The sequence below is a fragment of the Apostichopus japonicus genome, chromosome 12 (genome assembly GCF_037975245.1).
Source record: "Apostichopus japonicus isolate 1M-3 chromosome 12, ASM3797524v1, whole genome shotgun sequence".
Lineage (NCBI taxonomy): Eukaryota > Metazoa > Echinodermata > Holothuroidea > Aspidochirotida > Stichopodidae > Apostichopus > Apostichopus japonicus.
The window spans coordinates 32,029,924-32,053,216 of record NC_092572.1 but is presented as its reverse complement, the minus strand read 5'-3'; the positions used below and the strand labels follow the sequence as shown (position 1 = coordinate 32,053,216).

General features: G+C 38.4%; 2 protein-coding genes across 14 annotated transcripts in view; both read left to right on the top strand.

The window, feature by feature from the left end:
- The window catches only part of LOC139977751 (uncharacterized), a 177,053-nt gene that overhangs the window by 75,621 nt on the left and 78,139 nt on the right, over positions 1-23,293 (top strand). The window lies entirely within an intron of this gene.
- The window catches only part of LOC139977745 (NLR family CARD domain-containing protein 4-like), a 346,755-nt gene that overhangs the window by 250,400 nt on the left and 73,062 nt on the right, over positions 1-23,293 (top strand). For 3 of the 5 annotated variants that reach the window (XM_071987334.1, XM_071987330.1, XM_071987333.1), the window contains exons 1-3: positions 16,058-16,235; positions 19,853-19,941; positions 20,673-22,192. In XM_071987334.1, the coding sequence (XP_071843435.1) occupies positions 19,875-19,941; positions 20,673-22,192 (1,587 nt within the window). In that variant the 5' untranslated portion in view covers positions 16,058-16,235; positions 19,853-19,874. Of the gene's footprint in view, positions 1-16,057; positions 16,236-19,852; positions 19,942-20,672; positions 22,193-23,293 lie in introns of those variants that run through there. The other 2 variants (XM_071987331.1, XM_071987332.1) reach the window with 1 other exon arrangement.

Here is a 23,293-nt window from a genome sequence, read left to right as displayed (position 1 = left end):
GATAGAAAACCACATGATGACATTTGCTATTTGTGATCTAGAAATAACTTATACTTGCCAAAACAAATATAATGTGTGTTTTAACTACAAATATATTGGCCTAATATCGATATCCGTATTCATTACACCCATTCTCTTGTTAAATATCATAATTCCCTTTACGTTAAATACTAAACGATTTAGTTAAAGATGATTTGTAAACTACGTTTAAATGAAACTTAAACGAATTTACACGAAACTGTGTTCCAACCAGTGGCGTCGCCAAGGGGGGCCGGGGGGGGGGGGGGGGGGTGGGGGTGGGGGCACGTGCCCCCCTGGAAAACCTAGTGCCCCCCGAGTGCCCCCCCCCCCCATCTGAGATTTGGGTTGGTAAAAAAATATATATATATTTTGTTATATTCAACTTCCATCATCTGAGTTGGTTTTTCATAAGGACAAAGAAGCACAGCAATTCGTATTTTCTTCAAATGAGCTGCGAAAAAATGAAAAAGTTTATTCTTGAACGTCGGGTATCGAAGTCGTAACCCGCGCCATCACAACATGTGTCGATATTTACATTGAATGTGTCAGTGCTCACGCCATACCAGCGGATATACACGTCCGCTTCGCGAGCTACATGACTGTGAGAAGGGAGGGTACTGCAATGTGTTGCCTTGGTCTGAGGTTGACAGGTTAGGAGCTTACGAAATATGAGAATGTGAGGGTCCGCAGGCACCTGCTTGCCTATATTTGTGGACCCATATATTAACCCTGTTGTGTAGGGGGTGCAGAGGTCATTTGAGGTCAGATGCTTGCAGGAACAAATGGCGAATGTTCACACCTGCATACTGAGCCATACTCGGTGTGTGATCAAACGTTGGATTGCATGGTGAGATCCCTGATAGGAGCCAATAACGATGCTGGAACCTGTTACATAATGGGCGAAAACGAGAAGGACAAGAAAGGAGTCGGGCTCATGCACACATTAATTCAACAAATGTAGGTTCTATTGATATAGGGTTAGGCATAATATCGACAGCATGTGGTTCATATCCTCTGCAAAATTCTGCGGCTTGTTAAAATCATTACCTCAAAAATAGCAATTTCTTCAGATATCTTCAGATCGAATTTAGCATCAAATGTGGCAGCATTTTGAATCTAGCCCATCCTCCGTATGCGAAAATTTTCCAAAGGGGAGGGGGCAGTGGCGACGGAACCGGGGGGCTGGGGGGGGGCTCATCCCCCAATGAAAAAGTTGAGGGGGCAAATGCATGATAAGCCCCCCCCCCCAATATTTACCAAGGCTCCGAAACGTGCATCTGCCCATTTTTCAATGCATACTTGTCGATCTGTCCGATGCACACGTATACTATACAGGTGTAATAATTTTAGTAAATGCAGGGGGGACCCTCGGCCCGTCCCCTGGCTATAGACCACATTGTCACCCAACCGCGTCTTCACGCCCCGTGAAAAGTGGAAGCAGTGAGTGAGTGCCGGTGAGCGCAACACAACTTCGTCTTAGGCCAATGACTTGCTTCATTTCAGCCAGTTCTCCAACATCCCCTTACTACACTCAAAAAACGTCTTTGCGAATACACTACGAGTAATAGAGTACTCTCTTAAAACACCATCGAATATACAAATTACAATGTTTTTACAGACTTTTACGTGCAATGTGAGAAATTGCAGGCTTGAGACCCATATTTTAGGGCTAGGTATTAGCAGCATAAAACACTCGGAAGTGCCGTTTCCGGCCATCTGGGGGTTTGAAAACCCAAAATTTTCTTGTACCCTCCGCGCCAACCGATGGTGGCACTCCGCTTAGATAGTCTCAACACATTAGCCCCCCCAATAATTTTCCCGTTCCGCCGCGCCTGGAGGGGCACCCCCTCCCCTTAGACCCCTCCCCCAGGACGGCGATCCGTATCCACCTAAGTGCCCCCATCAAATGCTGGTGCCCCCTGTGCCCCCCCCCCACCAGACTGAAAAGTCTGGTAACGCCACTGGTTCAAACGACACAGTCAATAGTTTATCACAGCATGAATACAAGTTCTGGACGAATAGAAGTGGACTAAAAAGAAGAATATGATACATGAAGTAATAATTTAATATTGGAAGTACGTTGTGACTAATCCGAATGGTTTCAAGTTTCTAGATCTGTAAATTGTAAATCTTTATTTTAGAGTGCGCTCGACATTTACCCTAGGTCAGTCTCTGCGCGGAAGTTATTTTGGAAATACTTCCGTAGTATCTTAACATTAGTATTTCTTTTTCATGTTTGCCCTTTTTTTTTTCTTCCGCCGAGATTAAAACTAACAAGTGCGGTTACGAGCATTTAAACCTGCTGTAGTTGTTAAATATAATCTGATATTGTCATATATACACGAACTAGCTTTAAACCTGCTGTTATTGGTAAATATAATCTGATAGTGTTATATATACACGAAATAGCTTTAAACCTGCTGTTATTGGTAAATATAATCTGATAGTGTCATATATACACGAACTAGCTTTAAGGAGAGAAAAATATCATCAGTATTTGATTCCAGAGTCCAGATAGTCAGCTCACGCATGCACGGTAAAGAGGCTCATAGTTATCAGTAATCACGTCGTATGGCCCTGGTTTTCCATTTAATTTTAATTGTTTTGCTTGGTGGTACAAATGTTTAATCTAATTATCTTGGTGAATATTGCGGCATTGGAAAGGAGACGTACGGATAGGAGTATCCCCCTATCATTTAATACTTTAACGTCATTACGGGTGCTTAGTTTTTACAGTAAAAGTTCATGTTCAAGATCATTCATTTTTCACTACATTAATCGCCAATATTTCTCTTTCTCTCAATTTTGGGTGAACCTACCAAGCATTTACAACCATAAAAAGTGTCAAGTTTCAATACCCGGTTATTAGGGGAAATGACGTGTGATATCACATATATTCTAAGTTACAGGATGTGATATATCTAACAATCATAGTGTAAACATGAACTGAAGGTCTGTATTGTTTTACAGTCTGCAATAATATTTCTTCACGGAGCATGAAAGTAAAGAAAAGCTGTGTATAGACATTTTAGTTTGTTAATTGCTTTGCATTCCAGACAAAGCTTGCTTTAAATTCAAGAACTACCAGTTCAGTACGGTTCAATGTAGTACATAACTGTGATAAAGCAGGTCGGATGTTCCGTACCTGAGTGAGGGCAGTGTACAATTCATTTGTTGTCAACTCTTTGAGATAAAACAGACTGAGGCATACCACGGTTGCAAATATCAATATTTCTTGCATAAACATGACTGACTGTTGTTATCCATTGGCTCAAACTGTTGGAACGAACACTTGGTGACCCTGGATATTGGAGGTTCCTCGATATTGGGGGTCCCTGGATATTGCTGTCCCTGTTCAGTAGACTGCCTGATCCTCCTATTGCTACGCCTATGCGTCGGCATACAAATTCACCCTGCGTGTTCGTATGCTTGTTAGTGTTGTGCTTTTACGCCATCGTGAAAGTTTATTATATACCCTAACTTGCTTAATCGTGTGCGTCTGTCGACCTAAATTGAAGACGTACGACTTCTTCGGTCTAAGTGGCCGCTGTCTCACGGAATAACAACTTTTACTTATTTTCTCGAAAAAGGAGAGTAAAACTTGAAACTAGTCAGATCAAGAACAAAAAAAAGGTATTAGTCTATTGCATTATCTCATACATATTATGCAGTAATACAATGTATGCTATTACACGTACACGGGTCGACCAGCGTGTCATAAGTCCTGAAATCTACAAGAGTGATTTAGATTGGCTTCTGGCAGTCTCTCCCAATCTCATTGAAGCAATTGAGAACACTAGGATGAATGATGAACGATAATCTTACTATGTGGAATATATATTGTGGAACCACGTGACCTTTGTTCGTTCTCCCAGGGGCGGCGGAAGTCAGGGGCGTATCCAGGATTTTCCACTAGGGGGGGCGTCAGGCATGAATGATCGCCGTCCTGGGGGATGGGTCTAAGGGGAGGGGTGGACAATTTTTGCTTTCGAAGAAGGGCTGAAATGCAAAATGGTGCCATATGCATGGGCGGCGATCCGAACTTCCGAGTGGGGGGGGGGGGGATATGCCCTTGTTGACTATCTAAGCGTAGCGCCACCATGAGTTGGCGCGAAGCGTATAAGAAAATTTTGGGATTAACAAACCCTCTAGATGACCGGAAACGGCACTTCCCGAGGTTTCCAAGCGGCATATACCCAACTTTAAAATAGGGATGTCATGTCCGAAATATCTCATAATCAGGATCCAAAATACTTTTCTTTTAATTTCGGGTGTTATTTTGGGAAAATTGCCCCTGTCAATCTTGTTTCAAGCGCAACGTTAGAATGTTCGAGAGCTCTTTTATATTATTCGATGAAGAAAATGGCCTCATGCAGGCTATTATAGGCCTATACACATGCAATACACAATTACACATAGTTACATTCCTAGGTACCGATTGCTAGGGCATCCAGGTGAAACGTGTATTAAGCATTACCCTGGTAACCATAGGCGTACGAGGCGGGGGGCAGGGGGACAGACTGCCCCCCCAAATTTCCAGAGGACAAGAAATTGGGGCAAAAAGCTTGAAAAATTCGGGCAGCCTAAGAGGAGAAAAAAAAAAAAAAAAAAAAATATATATATATATATATATATATATATTATTTTTTTCTCCCCTTAGGCTGCCCGAATTTTTCAGGACTTTTGCCCGAATTTCTTGTCCTCTGGAAATATATATATATATATATATATATATATATATATATATATATATATATAAAAATATGCAGTAGATTGCCCGAATCTTTTTTGCCCGACAATTCCATGATTTTCTTTATTTAGCATCATGATGCCCGAATATTTCCGTGTAACACCACCGTAAGCGCAGTTCATCTGGGCTACCACGCTTTTTGCACGATCAATTTTTTTTCTAACTAGTCAATTGTATACTTGGACCAAGGGCGGCGGAACCGGGGGGCACAGGGGGCAGGTTAAAACTGTGCCTTTTTTCTACATAAAAATTGAGGTGCCTCAAGTTAGCAAGAGGCCAGGGAACCAGAATGAACACTCGGGAAGGGCCGTTTCCTGCCATCTGAGGGGTTTGTAAAACCAAAAATTTTCTAGTACGCTCCGCGCCAACCGATGGTTGCGCTCCGCTCAGATAGTCGTGCATACAACTTCGCAAATCCTGGCTAAGCCCGTGACTTTTAATGAATTTCTGTGGGTCAAACTCAAAGCTATTTCGATTGGAAAAAATTTGTTAAGATATGAACAAGAAAAAAACTCTAATTCGGAAGATTCCTACATTAGCAACTAGCATGATTTCACCACATTTTGTGTCAAAAGAAAACTTGTTCCTTGTTTCCCAATTTGCGCATTGGATATTGCAGTGCTAGTATGCTTTTTTTCCTAAGGGGGGGGGGGGGCGTTGATGGAGTGATGTGTATACACAAATAAGATAATACAATAAGATTTATAAAGGGTACTAAATATAAGGCTGCATCAGTCCAACCGAATTTCTGCAAAGTGCCCTTTGATGTCGGTGCCCCCCCCCCCAGATTAAAAGTGCTTCCGCCGCCCTTGACCTGGACATCCCCAATATGAGTGTATATAAGAAACATTTTCTTTTTCATGGATGGTGAGGAGGGGGGGGAGTGCCTACACGCCTAGAAGTACAGGTTTATCGTATTCTTTTTTATATTTTATACTTTTTTGTGAGACAAATTGCAGTCTCACCCGACACAGCGACATTATCCCGCCTACGTGTCGTTGAACAATGTATGTTTTTCTGGAGGTAGCTGAGTACTGTGTTAAAATAATAAATAAGGTAACTAAATAGGAGCTTAAAAAATGTACTGTCCCATTTTTCCCCTTCAAAGTGATTTTACCATTTTTTCTTCTTCTTCTAATTTACCAAATTTTTGGGGAAGTGTAAATTTCTAAAACGTGAGATTATAAAATAAAGAATGTTTAGATGCAACTTGCAAGGCCTCAGAAGTGCCGTTTCCGGCAATCTGAGAGGCATTGTGTGCCAAAAATTTTCTTGTACGCTACGCGTCAACCGATGGTGGCGCTCCGCTTAGATAGTCACGGGAACTTTCGGGCACAAAAAGTTCTGCCCCCCCAAACTGAAATGGTCCCGTACGCCTATGCTGGTAACATGAGATTCTCAGCTGTTCGAGGGAACATGTACGTCTGTAGGCCTACTATAGGGCCTATATGAATACTATGAGGGTGCATATATGTACTATATCAATACCGTGGGCGCAATAATACATTTTGGTGTTATAGGGCCAATGAAGCCTACAGTCAACTATTCTTGCTTTATAAAGACGCTTTATTTGAAAAGATCGCACTCCGTTTATGGTAGGCGAGAAATGAAGCTAAAAAAGACGATGATACATAAATGTAGGCATGAAAATATTCTTATCCCTGGCATTTGGTGTGGGGATATGGTGTATTACATCCCCTCCACCCATTTTCATAGGGGGATATATCCCCCTTCCCCAGGATCGCCGCCCATGGCCATATGTGATCCATTTTTCGACCTTAATAATAAGCAACATTTCCAGTAAATATGGACACAAAATGCACAATCTAGTATGGCTGGCATGTCACTTAGTGTTTATAGTGATAATACAAACACAATTACCATCTATGTTTCTAAAACTTTTATGCCGCCGAACTTCGCCAGAACCTTTTTTGGCAAACAAAAAATAAAGCATACGGGAGGGGGGGGGGGGGGTGAGCGATCACCGACATCTCACATAAAGGTCGTCATCAACATTTTTTTTTTTGCTGCTAATCGTTTTTTTTTGGTGACGGCCAATGGGGGGGGGGGGGCGCGCCTGTTGCGCCCCTGGATACGCCCCTGGGAAGTGGATTCAATCCTGTGGAGGAGAAGAGGGCGCATACATCGAGGGAAAGTGGGGTTTGCGACATTTATTTGAGTGAAAAACCACGAAGTTACCTCCAAACTTCCGAGACAAAATATTCTCCGTCCATTCCGTATAGCACAAATTCCAGTTTTGAAATTTGTCTAACAAAAGAGAACTTGTTAATTTCACTTGTATGAAACTTTTCAACAAAATGGCCCATGGTAATTAAAAATTATCGTCGTTATTAATAATGGTTAATAAAACTAAAAGGGCTTTTTAATCAACTTATGAAATTTGAGAAGGGTACATGTCATTAAAAATGAGCATTTCTTTTACGTATAGAGGGGCAATATTGAGTGTTTACTAACAGATAGCAAATTATAGTTAAGACCCCCCCCCCCCTCCACAGTCTCGGGTAACGCACTCACTTTGCTGGTCGGGGAAAATACGGAGGGGCTGGGAAAATATCGAATAATGAACTGTGCACAGATGGTGCCAGGTAATGTAATTGAATCCGGGTCCTAACCGTGTTGTCTCTGGACACTCATGCACCTATCGTCTATTTAATATTATTCTCAGCGATTTCAAATCATTTAAAATCTAATTTGAAAACATCTAAACCCATTAATAAATTGGAGGGCATCACTGATGTCTTTACTATACGGGCGTTCCTCCGTTCATAGAAATCATGGCTTGGTAAAATAAATCAACGGAAAACTAATTTGGAAATTACGAGCAATTTGAATGAACGAACATATTTTATTTCCGGGTTATTGAAGCCGTCACCCTAGAATTGTTTTTAAAATTTAGACTAACGCAAGGTTTTGCTAATAAATACTTTCTGTGAGGTTGAGACAATGAAATGACGTGGGAGGGGGAGGGGAAATGGGAGTGCACCCGTACAGTGTGTCTCATTCTCCACGGCAGAATACAAACCCCTATACTGACTATTGGAGGTGGGAGGGGGTAGTAAGTCACTGAGCTTTACCCTCCCTTTATTGGCTCCTTTTATTGGCTATAGTTAATCTTGGAACATACTTTGCAGTTGACTCTAAAAACCTATCTAGCAATTCATGATTGTCAAATGTAAGTCACTGGAATATTTGTCTTTTATTTGGGGGAGTATGACAATGAGAATTTGTTGATAACTGATCAATAAACCGATCATACTTCTTGGCAACATTGATAGTGTTGTGACATTTATTCAGGCTTTGCGTTCAGTTGACATTTTCACAAACCTTCCAAGAATTACTGCAAATAAAATAAAATATCATTGTAAAATATAACCCAACACACTGATAGCAAATGTTCTGTTTATTCCTATGTTTTTAATTTCTTGATTTGACTTTAAATTTAGGGGAATTGTTTTATTTACTTTTTTATTAACAAATAAGCTATCAATATTTCCGGGGCTACATGTTTTTAATCGATCAATTAACCGCTAATGATTCTTGTCACCGTTAATATTATTATGATATTTAGGCTAGCGTTCCCTCGACATTTTCACAAACCTTCATAGTTTGCTGCAAAGTCAAAGTAATATATCATTGTCATGTTCTTATGGAAATATAACCCTAGAGTGACTTCACTAAGTGAAGGTTTGTAATTCTTAATGCTCAAGTCTTAAAATTTTGTCGCGCGGAGCCGTGTCACACTAACCTTTTGTTAAACAATAATGGGATTTTGTTTTAATTTTCGGCATCTGTAACTCACTGTCTAAATGGTAATTTGTCTATTCAAGCTTATGTCTTATACATTGCAATGGACGTTTAGTATCAACCAACAATTATCAAAATCAACTAGAAAAGCTGATTCAAGTACAAATAAATGTATCCGTCGGTAACCCGTTTGTCTTGGTATATACATTAATGTTATAAACTCTGTACATTCAAAACATCTTATTGAGTTGTTTTTCTATTCTGTCCAATACTGAAATCCTATAAAATGTAGTTTATTATCTGTATTAAAGAGTCACGTTTTATTTGCATATATTTAAATATCCTGCAATTGTTGTCTCTAAACTATACACATGGATGTAGCAGGACGCTCTAATTCTGACCAGAAACGATAATTATTGATTAATAGAGGGCGTGCTCCATTTATTAGATGAATGCTCTAGTTTTTGGGCGTATCAAGTTAGCAGAAATTAGTGCAGTTATTTTGTTGTAACATTTTGTCAAATATATTAAAGGTTAGGAATAATAATAACGACGACGACGATGACGATGACGATGACGACGACGATGACGATGACGATGACGATGACGATGACGATGACGATGACGATGATGATGCGATGACGCAAACACGAAACGTTATCATAACATTTTTAAAAGAGACTCTAAAATATGTTTTAATAACTTTAAATGTGGTGTTATGAAAACGTCGGCATAACGTTTTTATGAAATATTAATGTTATATTAATGTTTTAACGAAAAAATGTTTTGAAATAATAGCCTGAAAACGTTTTCGTGACATATTTATTACTCCACAATTAACGTTATCAAAACAAAAGACGAAACGTTTTAATAACGTTTTAAAAACGTTTTTGTGTGTGCTGGGTCGATGACGATGACGATGACGATGACGATGACGATGACGATGACGATGACGACGACGATGACGATGATTATAATTATTTTTAGAATATCTATTGATCTCTTACTCCAGATATATTGGAATTGATGAAGCCAACTCAGTAAGCTGAAGATAAAGTATTTAAATAAATAGTATCAAAGGGATCACGAAAACGCAAAGGTTGAACACTGACATATTGAAATATATTATAGGAAATATTGAAAACAGGTAACGAGTCATCAGCGAAATATCAACGAGATTTAAGATATATGAAGAAAGAATAATAACTCTACGAACATAATGGCTTCTTGCTTTTATGTGAAGCAAAACAGATTGTCTAGCGTAACAAAGAAACACATAGTTACGTAATCATAATAACCAGCAACGCATGCCACGGATAACTTGTATTTAATTTGCATAAGAAAAGTTAAAGATTCTTTTACACTAGAACATCATAACCCTGTTTATTCAGTCGCAGTTTCCAGTGTTAGGTACCCCTCCCCTTCCCCTGTTTGCCTTGCTCCCCTTCATTTAGCCACATGGTAGCTGACGGGATCGTAGAAAGGAATGGTCAGTAGGAGCAAACACGGTTGTTAGATTAATTCCTTTACCAGTATGTAACAGTACTACTGGGCCTGCACGTATACCTATCAGCCGGGAATTTGAAAGCTACAGTTACTGGGGATTGTCCGGGAGAACAGCCTTGGTATGAGAATAGACCGCTGGTGAGTGATGTTCTTTTATTTATTTACTACCTGTCGGACAATCGTTGTGGAAATTAATTTCACGGAATTAGACTACACGATTTGGAGAATTCGACTTGTGTGGAAAGGCCAATAACATGAACGTCTCGTGTTGACAAGTATTTGTAACATTTAAGTTGATTCACACTAATAACTCATTACCAAGACATTTCTCTAGATATTAGTTAATATTCCTCATGAGATGACAACGACAGTATTAAATTAGAGCCTTGTAATTGTGTATATATTATTGAATGCTATCCCCAATGTATAATTGAGTTGGTCACGGCAAGGACGATATATTATCAGATAATCACACCAAAACCTTTCCCTGCCCTCGAGCCGCGAAGTTTGAAGTGTGCGCAAATTTTTCAAATTTGTTGAAATTCGTGTCCCAAAATAGAAAAAAACAAATCTGTGTTCCCTTTGCTCTTTCAATGGATTATAAAGAGGAAGATTTTAATAACAATTTAAGTCACATTTTGTGTCCATAGTTATCTGACTAAACCATGTAATGTTCACTACTATTATTATACTCTCAATCTATCTAACCGTGTGTCTATGACCGTATATGGTGGGTCTAAAGTGCCATACTCGTGAATGAGGAATAATGTCAGAAATAAACCGCCAAAGGCTATTCTACAACTATTCCCTAAACTGGTGAATTTGATTCTATTATTTCAAATAAGCGTAAATACTGGTTTTCTTCGGTACTTTGCAAGTTGTGGAATTGTGTTGTCCAATTTAGCAAATTTAGAAGATAATGCATTCCCAAAGCTGGTTACACAGCATATGAGTTATAGTATTTGCAAACCACTGCCAATTTGTTGTAATACTTATCGCTTTGTCAATTCTTGAAAATTTCTTGCAAAGATGTTTCCCTCCATCCCAATTATTTGGTTGGGGACGTAATGTCTTCGTCCCCCTCCCACCCCCACCCCCCACTCATAAATATTTGGAAAATAATCGTAATTCCTTGTGTACGAGAAACATTTCCAATGACTCACTTGATCCTATCTAGTTTCCGGGGAATTACCTCGGACCCCCTACATAGCTCGCATCTTCGGCGCATGCCTTTCTGGTATCGTCATTCTACTAACTTCATCAGCCATATATCAAGGCCTTTTTAGCCTACTAACGAGGGGGCAGCGGCCCCAGTCCCCCACACGACTCATCTTTTCAGCTCATTAGGTGACCACACTAAGTCCCTGTTTGGCATGTCAAACAAATAATAATAATAATAACACAAACCTAACAATTTACACCGAAATTACACAGTATAAAGGCTACAGCTACTATCAGAATGCTCTGCGTATCTTTATATCTGGTTATTGACGTAGCAATTATTGTATACCTACAAGTACATCCACTAGTTGCAATCAACACGAATTTGAACCTTTCTAAGACCAACTGTCATGGAATTATATTTATGTCACGTGATTTACTAAATATAATTACCTTCAATTACCTGTGTAGAACATCGAATATAGAGTAAAGTCATTTTCTTCCCCTACAAAGTGACTTTACCGATTTTGTTTTCGAATTTACTTATTTTGGGAAGTTTATATTTCCAACACGTAAGAGCTCAATTTTTTTTAAATGCAACTAACAAGGCCCGGGAAGAGCTATTTCCGGCAATCCTCGGGAGGCAATTTTGTCAAGAATGTGTTTGTTCTGCTACACGCCAACTGATGGTGGCGCTCCACTTATAATCATGACAATTCCTGTACCTCGGAAAAACCTCACCGCCCCCTTCCTCTCCCCTCCGCCTTTCGAAAATCCTGGATCCGTCCCTGTGTGATAATGAAACCACCTTGATTTATGTTAAATGTTAATGACAGATGTAAAAGGAAAAACGGGATTAAATGGTAAAAAGGCAAAGCCATTGTGTAAAGACTTTTTTTAAAGATATAAGAAAATCCACAATTCTTGAACATCAATAACAGTTATCATTATTTGATTCAAGAGTTCTGATAGTCAACTCACGCATACAGAGCAACAGTAAACACGTCTTATGGCCCTGGTTTTCCTTTCCTTTCCAATTATTTTTATTTTTCGGTGACACGTTTTCACTTGAATTATTTTGGTGAATGTGTCGGCTTTGAAGAGGGGCCGTACGGGGAGGAGGTACTCCCCTCACAATTAAAACTACATCACTACGGGTGCTAATTTGTAAAATGATGTTATATTTGCAAGGTTTTTACAGGAGCAAAAAACAGTTCAAAATCATTCATTTTTTATTACGCCTCTGCATACAAATTCCCCCTGCGTGTTCGTATGCTTGTGAGTGTTGTGCATTTTAAGACATCGTGTTATTTTAGAGCATAGTTTTGTAAACTGTGCAGATAAAGCACGTTAGGACCTACAGTCTGAACTCTGTTAGGACCTATATGACAACACCCTCGGATAAGACGCTGGAGAGCCCCATTGAAATCAAAATGACTCGATCAAATATCGAACGACTTTATTCTGTGCGTTCACTACATGGCGAGTAGAACTTCAGTTCATCATTCCTGCGAGACAATAATAATCAACATGTCTACCTAATCTAACAATGTTTTATCAACTTGATATTTGGAATGCTATATTTATTCTAACAATAACCATCACTTTACCATAACCAATATAATCGTGTGCTTAATTGAGGGCGTATGACATCTTCAGTGTAAGTGACCACCAGAGCGCGGACAAATAACTTTTGCTTTCGAGGGCGCTCGACCATCTCATTCAGAAAAAAAGAGTGAAAATTGAAACTAATCAGATTACACAACAAACTTAGTTGCGAGAATATTGAATAATCTGATAAATATTGATTGATCTGACAAATATGGTGCTTTTCGAATTTATTTAAATGATATAACTGGATTCAATTCTGTTTTGTTCTTTTCTAATAAAACTGAACAATCTCTGCCTAGTTGGGAATGGTTTTCCATTCCGTTTTCTCGTTCTACCAGGGACGGTGGAAGAGTTTTAAATCCTGAGGAGTGTGTGTGTGGGTGGTGGGGGTTGGGGACAAACCTCAAAGGCAGTGGGGTTAAAGACCACCAAAGTTTCATATAAACTTTCCGGCAAAACTGTTTTCTTTGCATTCCGTACCACAAAATACAGCATTGAATGTTCTGTTTCAACACAAGAGAATATTCTAATTGTAATTGTATTAATGTATTCAACAATATGGTACAACATAATTTTAAAAAAGTGCATTTTTACAAAGTTACTAATTTATAAGGGGTCATTTTTATCAGAAAAGATCATTTCGAATGACCAGAGGGACACTTTTGCGGGGTACTTTAATTTTTATAAAATTATATCGTTAATATCCCCCCCCCCCAACCATCCCCACCAGGCACAGACACATCACTGCAAGCTTCCTGTAAGTGCTCTGAATTAGTTCAATATTACTATATGGTTGTACAGAAGGGCTGCAAGTGAAGTAAATGGCAGAACAAAGTTCACCATGATACTTGTTGCTGTCACTATGTAGTGTACAGAATCTTCAGTAAGGTCAATGTGCAACAGAGATATGCTATGTAATCTAACTAATTAACAGGAACGGATAGCCAATCAGAAGCCAGCAGAGTAGATTACGTATCTGATTATATATACATGTATATAATAAAATACCAAACAATCACCTTAACCTTAATTCAATAGAAAGAGTATGAGAATAGAGATGGTTTATATCAATATATATCAATATATATCAATATATCAATATATATCAATATATATATATATATATCAATATATATATATATATATATATATATATATATATATATATATATATGTATATATATATATATATATATGTATATATATATATATATTTATATATATATACATACATACATATATATATATATATATATATATATATATATATATATATATATATATATATATATATATATATATATATATATATATATGTATATTAACCACAAACAAGTTAGGATTAGGGTTAACCTAACCAAGACATGAAGAACTAGACATTACTTCAAAGCAGTATCTTACAAATCAATTATTACCGTAAATGTGTTACTGACCGTAAAATTGCTATAAAACTCAAATAATGGTCATCCTGCCATATCCACTATTTATAATTACATTCAACTATTCCATTCTAAACATTTCCCTCTTTGACACATTATCTATCTGAGCCCATTTTAAGCCACTTGATACTCGTGATTGTCAACTTGATCAGATTTTCTGTGACTTGATACACCGACTCAGACATGGGCGTACACAAGGGCCCCTTTGTTCCCCTGGAAAATCATGATACGCCCCTGCACCCAAACAGGCTGAATTCCTCTCGGAAAAAAATCTTTTCGATAAAAAATGAATATCAGAGAACATTTAATATCTGAAAAGTGAAAATGTCTCAGCTCAAGTCGCAGGATTCCCAGCAGGGCTTAGAATACATTCCGGAGTATTTTAATTCCTTCCTCCGACATGTGCGTTCGTGCTTTTAAACTCACTTCAAGCAGTGGAGTAGCCAGAGGGGTTGTAAGATGGGTGTAGGCAGGGGGATGTCCCTCAAAAGCCTTTTCGAGGGCGAAACGGGTTAGCAAGAAAGAGTGACAAACCATAAAATATAATGCTAATAAACTATATTTTTTGATGAGAAATGAGTATTAATAGGGATCGATACCGGTAGTTAAGATAAAATCTGAATGAGCCAATGAGAACACGTGGATAAACGAACTGATTGAAATGAAATGATATGATAACGGATAACTTCTGTTTTTAACTTTTCTAATAAAAACGAACGATCATAATCTGCCTATTGTGGAATTTTTATTGGTGAACCACGTGACCTATTCCTCCCCATTGTGTCCTTATACAGGGGCTTTGAAAGAGGGTTCAATCCAGTAGGTGGAGGGGGGGGGTGGCAGATATCGAATGCAGTGGGACATATATCAAAATATCGCTAGGATTTTGTCCAAGACTATAATACGATAACAATATCTCAGTCACTCGATTTACCATATTATAGACATTTGTATATTGGACGTTTGCAATAAGGGTAAGGGTAAAACAAAGAAATAGCAAAGTAAGTAAGAGTAATTGATACCTAGCCCCCTGCCCCGCCTTTCCAACACACCTTTGATATCCTCTGCGCGCCATTGCGCTACTGCATCATATTGTCGCCTAACTGAAGTTCTTTAAATAAAAAAACTGGTATTCTCAGTTTTTTAAATGATTCAATAATTTGAAGACATCTAATCAGTTCATATATTAGAGGCATTGTTGATATGTAACTATAACTTTGTTCTTCCGTTTGAAATCCTGTCTTACTGAAGTTAATCCACAACGGAGAACTTACCGGGACGATCAATTTGAACCGAGCAAAATATTATTTGTTTCTAGAACGGGACTCTAATCACCAACCCTTGCAATCCTAATCTTACTTGTTAGAATCCCGCTCTATAGCTCATTATATAGACACTCTCTTTTGTCAAATTGTGTATCATTTCTTTCCTTTCCTATATTTTTTTTTAATAAACAGTGGTTTTACGTTGTTTTCATTTTCGTAAGTCAATATGTAGATTTCTTGTCAAGACATATTCAGAGTTGGCCATCGCCGCTTGTAGTTTCATCTACACAGTTTGTGTACTTTACAGGCAAAATACATCGGAAACTTACAATGTTTGCGTATTAATAGACGTAGCAATGCATCAACGTACAGTAGGTACCTTTGAACGGCTGATATGACATAATAAACAAAGCAAGGCATAACTATCAAATATGAATTGTATTATCAAATAAAGTCTTTGATTGTGTAAACTTTAAAACATGAACTTTGAAACCAGTTAAAACTATAGACTGATTCCTATCGATATCTATTTAGCGTCCAGGATCGTATATTAGAACGTCACATGACCTACACGACGCCAACTTGCCAATTGGATGTTCTTCATTCCTGTTTCCGATTGTTCTTTCTTCGTGATTTTCATCAGTTATTTAAGGATTAAAGGATTCCTAACTTAAATTCTACTCTGGATGATAAATCTACAAAGCGATGATCGTACTGGTAAGTAACGCACAGCCAGACAGTAATGGTGTGAAGCTATATATGTACTGATATACTAAACACGTCATAAATAACACAGGCTATATGTTAAATTTATGACAACAGATTACTATATAAACATGGCGTCTTCAAGGCAGTTTCAATTTATAAGATTTATAATCCATGTCTGTATGATCATATTTCAGTGTCGATTGTAATATTTCATTCATTTGAAGGGAATAATGTTAAGCTTATGTTAGTCAAACTCTTATTATGTAAATCCTGGTTATTTAAAAGTTCATTCATGCAGCTACAACATATCTCTTCCAATCAGAACATATGCTATCCGTATTGCTGTCAGATCAGATCATAAATTTACCAAGGGTGAGTCCTGTCGAAACAGATATGTAGAATTGTAATACTTCCATAGCAGGCCCTACGCCTTTAGGCTTAGGTCCAACTTAAATGAATGAAACTTGATGAAAATCATTAAATAGATTCCTCAAGGTATAGGTTTAATTTCAGCTTGCAATTATATGCATGAGAGAGATGCATTTGTCATACTTTCTATCCGTATAGAACATGGAGTAAATCGTGTGGGAAGAATATGGACCATTGGATCAGTTTTTCTAAGATAAATCTAGTGAGAAGTTCATGGAACATGGTATAAGTTAGGCATATATGTGGGAAGTAAAGAGAACATTGAATAAGTTAAAATCGGCTTACCCTGTGGGAATGTGGTTTTTGTCAGTAAAACCCCGGTGAAACATTACAGTATTCTTAAACTCTACAACTGCCTGATAATTAGGAAGAATATTAAATCAATAGTATAAACAGATTAAGTTAATGAGTTAACTGATTTTGGTATGGTAGCAATCACGTGACTGATATATTTTGCTTTATCAGGTGATCAGAGCGATGAATAGTAATTTTTATTTTTCTGAAATTATTAAAATATATAAATCATGTGAGATTCAAACTAATAAAGCTTATGAAGGAACCGTAACAATTATTTTCCTCTGCCTGAGATTCAGTTGTACCGCTAAAATCAGCAGTTTAACTTATGCTTTCAATTTTACCCTGGTAGGGTAATATAATATACACAACAGGCGCGTAACCAGGGTGGGCGTTGGGGGCGCGCGTACCCCGGGTAAGAAAAAGAGGAGAGAGAAAAAAAGAGAAGAAAAAGGGAAAAAAAGAGGGGGAAAAGAGGAGGAAAAGAGGAGGAGGGGAGGAAGGAAGGGAAAAGAAAAAGAAGAAAGAGAGAAAACGGAGAAAAGGAGGGAGTAAAATAAAACTGCCAAGACACCGGGAAGAGAAACAGGAACAGTGACATCATTATAGCGCTGATCCCTATTATATACACATGGCCGGGTAGCCAGTGACGGATCGAGGACTTCGGAAGGGGCGTGTGCCTCACCCAACCCCTATACAACGACGTTTCCATTTTTACTCTCACTAATGTAACTATATAAATACTATATATGGTTTATCATAACGCGTGTGTGTGTATGACACCTTAAACAATTGTGCTATGAAACCAACTGTGGCTGGTCTCGTACTCGACCGAGTCATCGGGGAACATGACGCTTATCGGGAAGGAGGCGACCGCCCCACCCCCCCCCCGAGCATATATTTTTTATGATATCGCTAGTAATTTCAAAATAGAAAATGCTTAGATGCAACTTACAAGGCATGGGAAGTGTCATTTCCAGCGATCTGGGAGGCATTTTCGGCCAAAATTTTCTTGTACGCTTCGCGCCAACTCGTGGTGGCGCTACGCTTAGATAGTTTGCCTACTGGCTTCGCCCCTCCCTTGGCAAATTATTCGCTGTGCACCTGTTCGAATTTGTAAAGCAAACAGCAGATACCACATCATATCAGTGAGCATGAAAATGGCGGTTCCAGGATGAACAGCCTCAAAACTTTCGATGTGTGTAGTCATAGGAACCCAATTCGATTTGGAGGGCTCTAACGGCTTGCCCGATTAACTCATCACCTAAATTTTTCGCGCGCGTTCAACAATACAATGTCAATATCATATAGGCAAGCATCGTTTATTACATCGCTGGCATCGTGTACCGTACGGTCCGTGGAAATTGCGCAGTATACCGCGGGATGCTAATATAAACAACGAAATGTCTTATGTAGATGGAGAAAAAGCATGGAGGTCCAATTATGTCAAATTCTCTTTTACATTAGTAATGGCGAATTAGTCACCCAAGCTTAGAACTTTATATTATTTATCAAGGAGATATTTTTTCATTTCCTTTAGCTAAACATCTTTGCAATTTTTCTTTCAGTAGGAACCCCCCCCCCCCCACCTCCTACGCCTATGTGTGTAATGTTCGGTTTCGGAAATATCTGGTATTATTTCATTTCCTTCAACCAAGTTTTATAATAGCCGTTATAAGAGGGTTTAATATTTGCACACCAATAAATTAACTGTGTCCGAATTTTCGAAAATTTCCTTATCAACATTCTTCATCATACTTCCTCTACTCGTGTAATTTTGACCGGTCTGTTAGGGGTTCAAGGAGGTTTCTCTATATTGGTTGTCCATAGATGACATTTTTTGCAACATTATGGGTATGTTTTGAAGTGAATTTTCAAATTCTGAACAAATAATGGGCTGAAAACCTTGGAAAAGTGGGGCTGTCGGGTATTGTGGGCCCCTACGTAGAATCACCTACAAAAGCAATGATCCACAGGACATGCGATGAGGTCGAACATGATTTGTAACTGAAGAAAATCTTCAAAACGTTTATGGATGGAAAAAAACTATTGGAAAATACGTTGTTCTCAGGCAAAAGTGTACATCTGGTTGGTCATTTTCAAGCCCGAGAAGTGCCATTTCCGGTGATCTGGGGGGTATAAAAACCAGAATTTTTCTTGTACGCTGCGCGCCAACCGATGGTGGCGCTTCGCTTAGATAGTAATTCGCGCCCCCCGGGTTAGAAAATCCTGGATACGCCCCTGCACAAGTATGTGTATTGATAACAGCGGGTCATCCCTGTTTAATGTCATCAAATAAAGGTTACTAAGGGAATATTTAATCAGGATGATTTGATCCTCAACGTTAATATTGCGTCACGTGCGGCACTTTGTATTGCAGCATAATACACATAAAAGATCAACTTGGAGAATGTTTAAGAAAGGAAATCAGATTTATACTTCATTTTTTGCAATGAACCTTGACTACAGTTTTATCTGAGGTCACTATCGATTAGTATCGATTGAATCATAAAAATAACACCCCAAACAGCTTCTGCAAAATGAATAACCGTTGTATCTACGATTAAGAGAGAGCCTCGCAATAAATGTGAAGCTCGCCATCTAAAATGATGAGCTGTAGGTGACATTCGTAAAGGAAATCGTGCATATTGATAACAGAACAGAAAGTTGAATACTGTATTTCAGGGTGGATTAATATTAGATTACTTTAAAGGTCGATGGTTTGTGTAAACAATAAACAGTTAATAAGAGATAAGGAGAAATTCAACTTTGATGTAATCTCTGTCGAGCTAGGGACCTGTTGGTAAAGTGACTGGTCCTGTTGACTTACAGAATTATACACGTATTTATGATAACTTTGTTAAGTTGCTTTTATCCATGCATACTGTATCTATATTCAACAGATCATCGCTTTGAGAGATAATCATGGGTAATACCACTCAAAGGAAAAGAAAAGACCAAAGCCAACCAGATGCGAAAGTTGTTTTGCAAGGTTTGTAGTAATAACATAATTTGGTATCAGTAACTTAAGCATAGGAAGGCTGATGTTAAAATAAACATTGGTAACGACTTAAGCCTCAGCATTGTAATAACTCTTACAGCGTATGATCGAGAGTTCAACACGATTGGTTTATTATTATTATTATTTTATTGTATTTTAATAAAAAGATAGGTTGGTGATATCAAACTGATTGAGTGACTTCTGTAACATTGTGAGATATTATAATACACTGTATTAAACTCACTATATTTAGATATAATCAAATGCAACGAACACACCTCTCTTGGACTGCTAGGCGGGACTGAGTTCAGCTATAAAATGTTCAAGTTTGTTCCAAAAAAGGGGAATGAAACGGTAATCCACCTGTATCAGATCGAGAGCAAAGTAATTAAAATATTTATGTTATTATAACTTAATTCACAAAGAGCCAATAAAGTCAGCATCTACTGAATTCGAAGTGAATTATACCAGTTGAAATAGACATCTACCTTATTAATTTGACCTAACTGATTAGAATTGTTACATGTAGATATGAACGCATATAAGGCGATATTAATTATCATATTACTACAATTTAATTGGTATAATTTTGTCGATAGCAGTGACATCAAACAGCTTGCCCACCATAATCGTTTACAGTTCAGTATAAATAGGCACTGACACGCCACAATTTTATTGACCAAAACATAATGCTTACAAATCAACTTTTGTTCTCTTTTTAGACAAAAAGGACATTCTCATCAGTTCTCTGAAGAGCAGGTATAAACTACAATATGACGCAATCCAGCCCATACCGTACATCAAGGACAGACTATATTGTGTTGACAAGGTATTTGTTGAGGGCGGTACAGAGATACATATTGTTAAAGGAGCGACGAAGGAGAAAGAAGGCCAATGGGTACGTGTGGACTCGTACAAAGATATCTTCACAGACCCTCGAATGAAAGCCAAACGGCGCATCATAGAAGCAGAAGCCGGGTACGGTAAGTCAACAGTGGCCCTACAGCTCGCCTTTGATTGGTGCAATGGAGTCAAGGATTCACCTTTTAAAGACGTAGAGATTCTAATTCTTCTCCGGTTGAGGCAGCTGAACAGCAAGATATCTATCTATCAAGCAATTAAGCTGTTCTTAGCACCTAACGATCCTCGAATCAAATCTTCTGATATTAAAAACATCATTGAAAGCTGTTCTTCTGTTAAGGTACTCCTGGACGGGTATGATGAGTTTCCTGATAGGGACGGTGCCACCGGAAGTGACGTAGAACGTATCATTACGAGGAATCTGTTTAGGAATATTGATGTTACCCTGACGACCAGATATCTTCCGAAGGACTATGACAAAGCAAACACAAAATATATTAGGTTAGTTGGCTTTGACGAGAAAGCACGCGACCATTACATTCGCAAAGCTGTTACTGGGAATGACGAAAAAAGCGTTGCTAAAATTAAGCGCGCTTTGAAAGAAAACCCGATTCTGGATGACCTATGTCAAGTGCCTCTCTTATTTGTAATGTTTTCTCACATGACCCACGAAAAGACACATTTTCAAAAATTTAAGTCAGCTACCGGTTTCTTTCGCTACATGATTAAATGTTTCCATAGTCACATGAGAAACAAATCACTGGACAAACACGCAAAGGAACACATGATCGAACATGAAAGTGAACACGATGAACTGAGTAAAGTAGCATTTGAAGGTCTCTGCGGTGAAAACAAACAGTTATCATGGCGTAAAGATGGACTCTGTACACGACTAGGTCAAGGGTTTTGTCAACATTATATTGCAGTTGGTATCTTGGTAGAGGAAGAAGTGTCTGCTGTGACAAACGAACAGACTTCTGCAACAGACATACAGACAAGGACTGACGTAAGGTTCTACCATCAACTATTCTGTGAATGGTTTGCGTCTTTTAGACTGGTAGAAATTGTAGTTGCTACAAGAAATGCATCTGAACTGAAGAATGTTCTTGATAAAGTGGATCCATTTAATCTTCAGTACCTCTATCGATTCACCTGTGGGATTAGCCCAGCCGTTGGGAAGAGGATAATAGAATACTTGAAGAGCAGGGAAGACGGTGATAAGTTTGCCATCCTCTGCATCCTGGAGCAAACTGGTGAGGTAGATGGAATCAAGGACACCGTCAGGGATCTGTGTTCAAAGAAAGTTGTCATCAGGGACGACAACAGCAAGCTTCTTCAGAGATCCACCATCCAGCTCTTGGAGATTGCATCTAGATTTGATGTAAGTATGTTCATCATATATATTAGTTCCTGTCAACTATACCAAAACAACGTGATGCTGATCGATTAACTAAACATACACAAAAATCAATATCAACAACAACATAATTTAAAACAAACTCCACTTCATGAATGTTTACGTTAGGTTCAGTGACAGACAAATCTAAATAAATTTATATTCATTAAACTACACAGCCCACCAAGAGGAAGTCACAAATTATCAATTACACGCCACAACTGAGAGATTACTGATCGAATCTACACAGGCCCGTACAACAATTTGCTTTATTCATTTCTCAACATGACCTTCTCCAAATCATGGAAAGGAACTTAAAGACCAACTATGGAGACAGTTTTTTTGGGGGGGGGGGGGGAATTTTCCATTAATTTGGGAGATTACATACCCATAATCAACATGTGTAAAAAATAATCTTCGAAAACCTACTATAACCCATCAAAAAACGACCACGAAATGGACATTTTGGTTAGTCACGTGACATGAACCTCTGGAATGTCTGAAAACAGAGATTGACCCAAAGGAGCCTCTGGTCATCGTGTGACGTCATAATGTGTATACCGCGAAAATCAAAAGCTAAACTAGGCACTGTTTATACACAGATAGCGAAAAATTGTACTGTATTTGACTTCCAATTTCGAGCGTTTGAAAAGCTGTTAGCTTAAAACAAGAACATAGAAGGAAAAACTTGTTAAATTTTAAGCAGAAAATTTAGTAAAATGGGTTATTTTATTAGCAAAATTTCCACTCATATGGAAGCATCGTTTACATAGCGGAGCGTCAATAGGTACGTACGGTACAATATACTGTAGAACATGCAAGCAGCTTGCCGATTCCGTAATACAATTTGATCGCAAGATACCGTAAACTGAACAGAAGAGTAGACCTAAAAGATGCCTCATGCCTGATATGTGACGGGGAAATAGTTTACGTTACTGTCACCGAATTACCCCCCAAAACACTAAACATGATCGAACAACTACGAGACGACGATGGCCCGAATCGATCAGGGTAGCATATACATGACTAAGCTTAAGCTGAACATAGTACTTACTCGCTTTAATATACAAAAGTACAAACACAGAA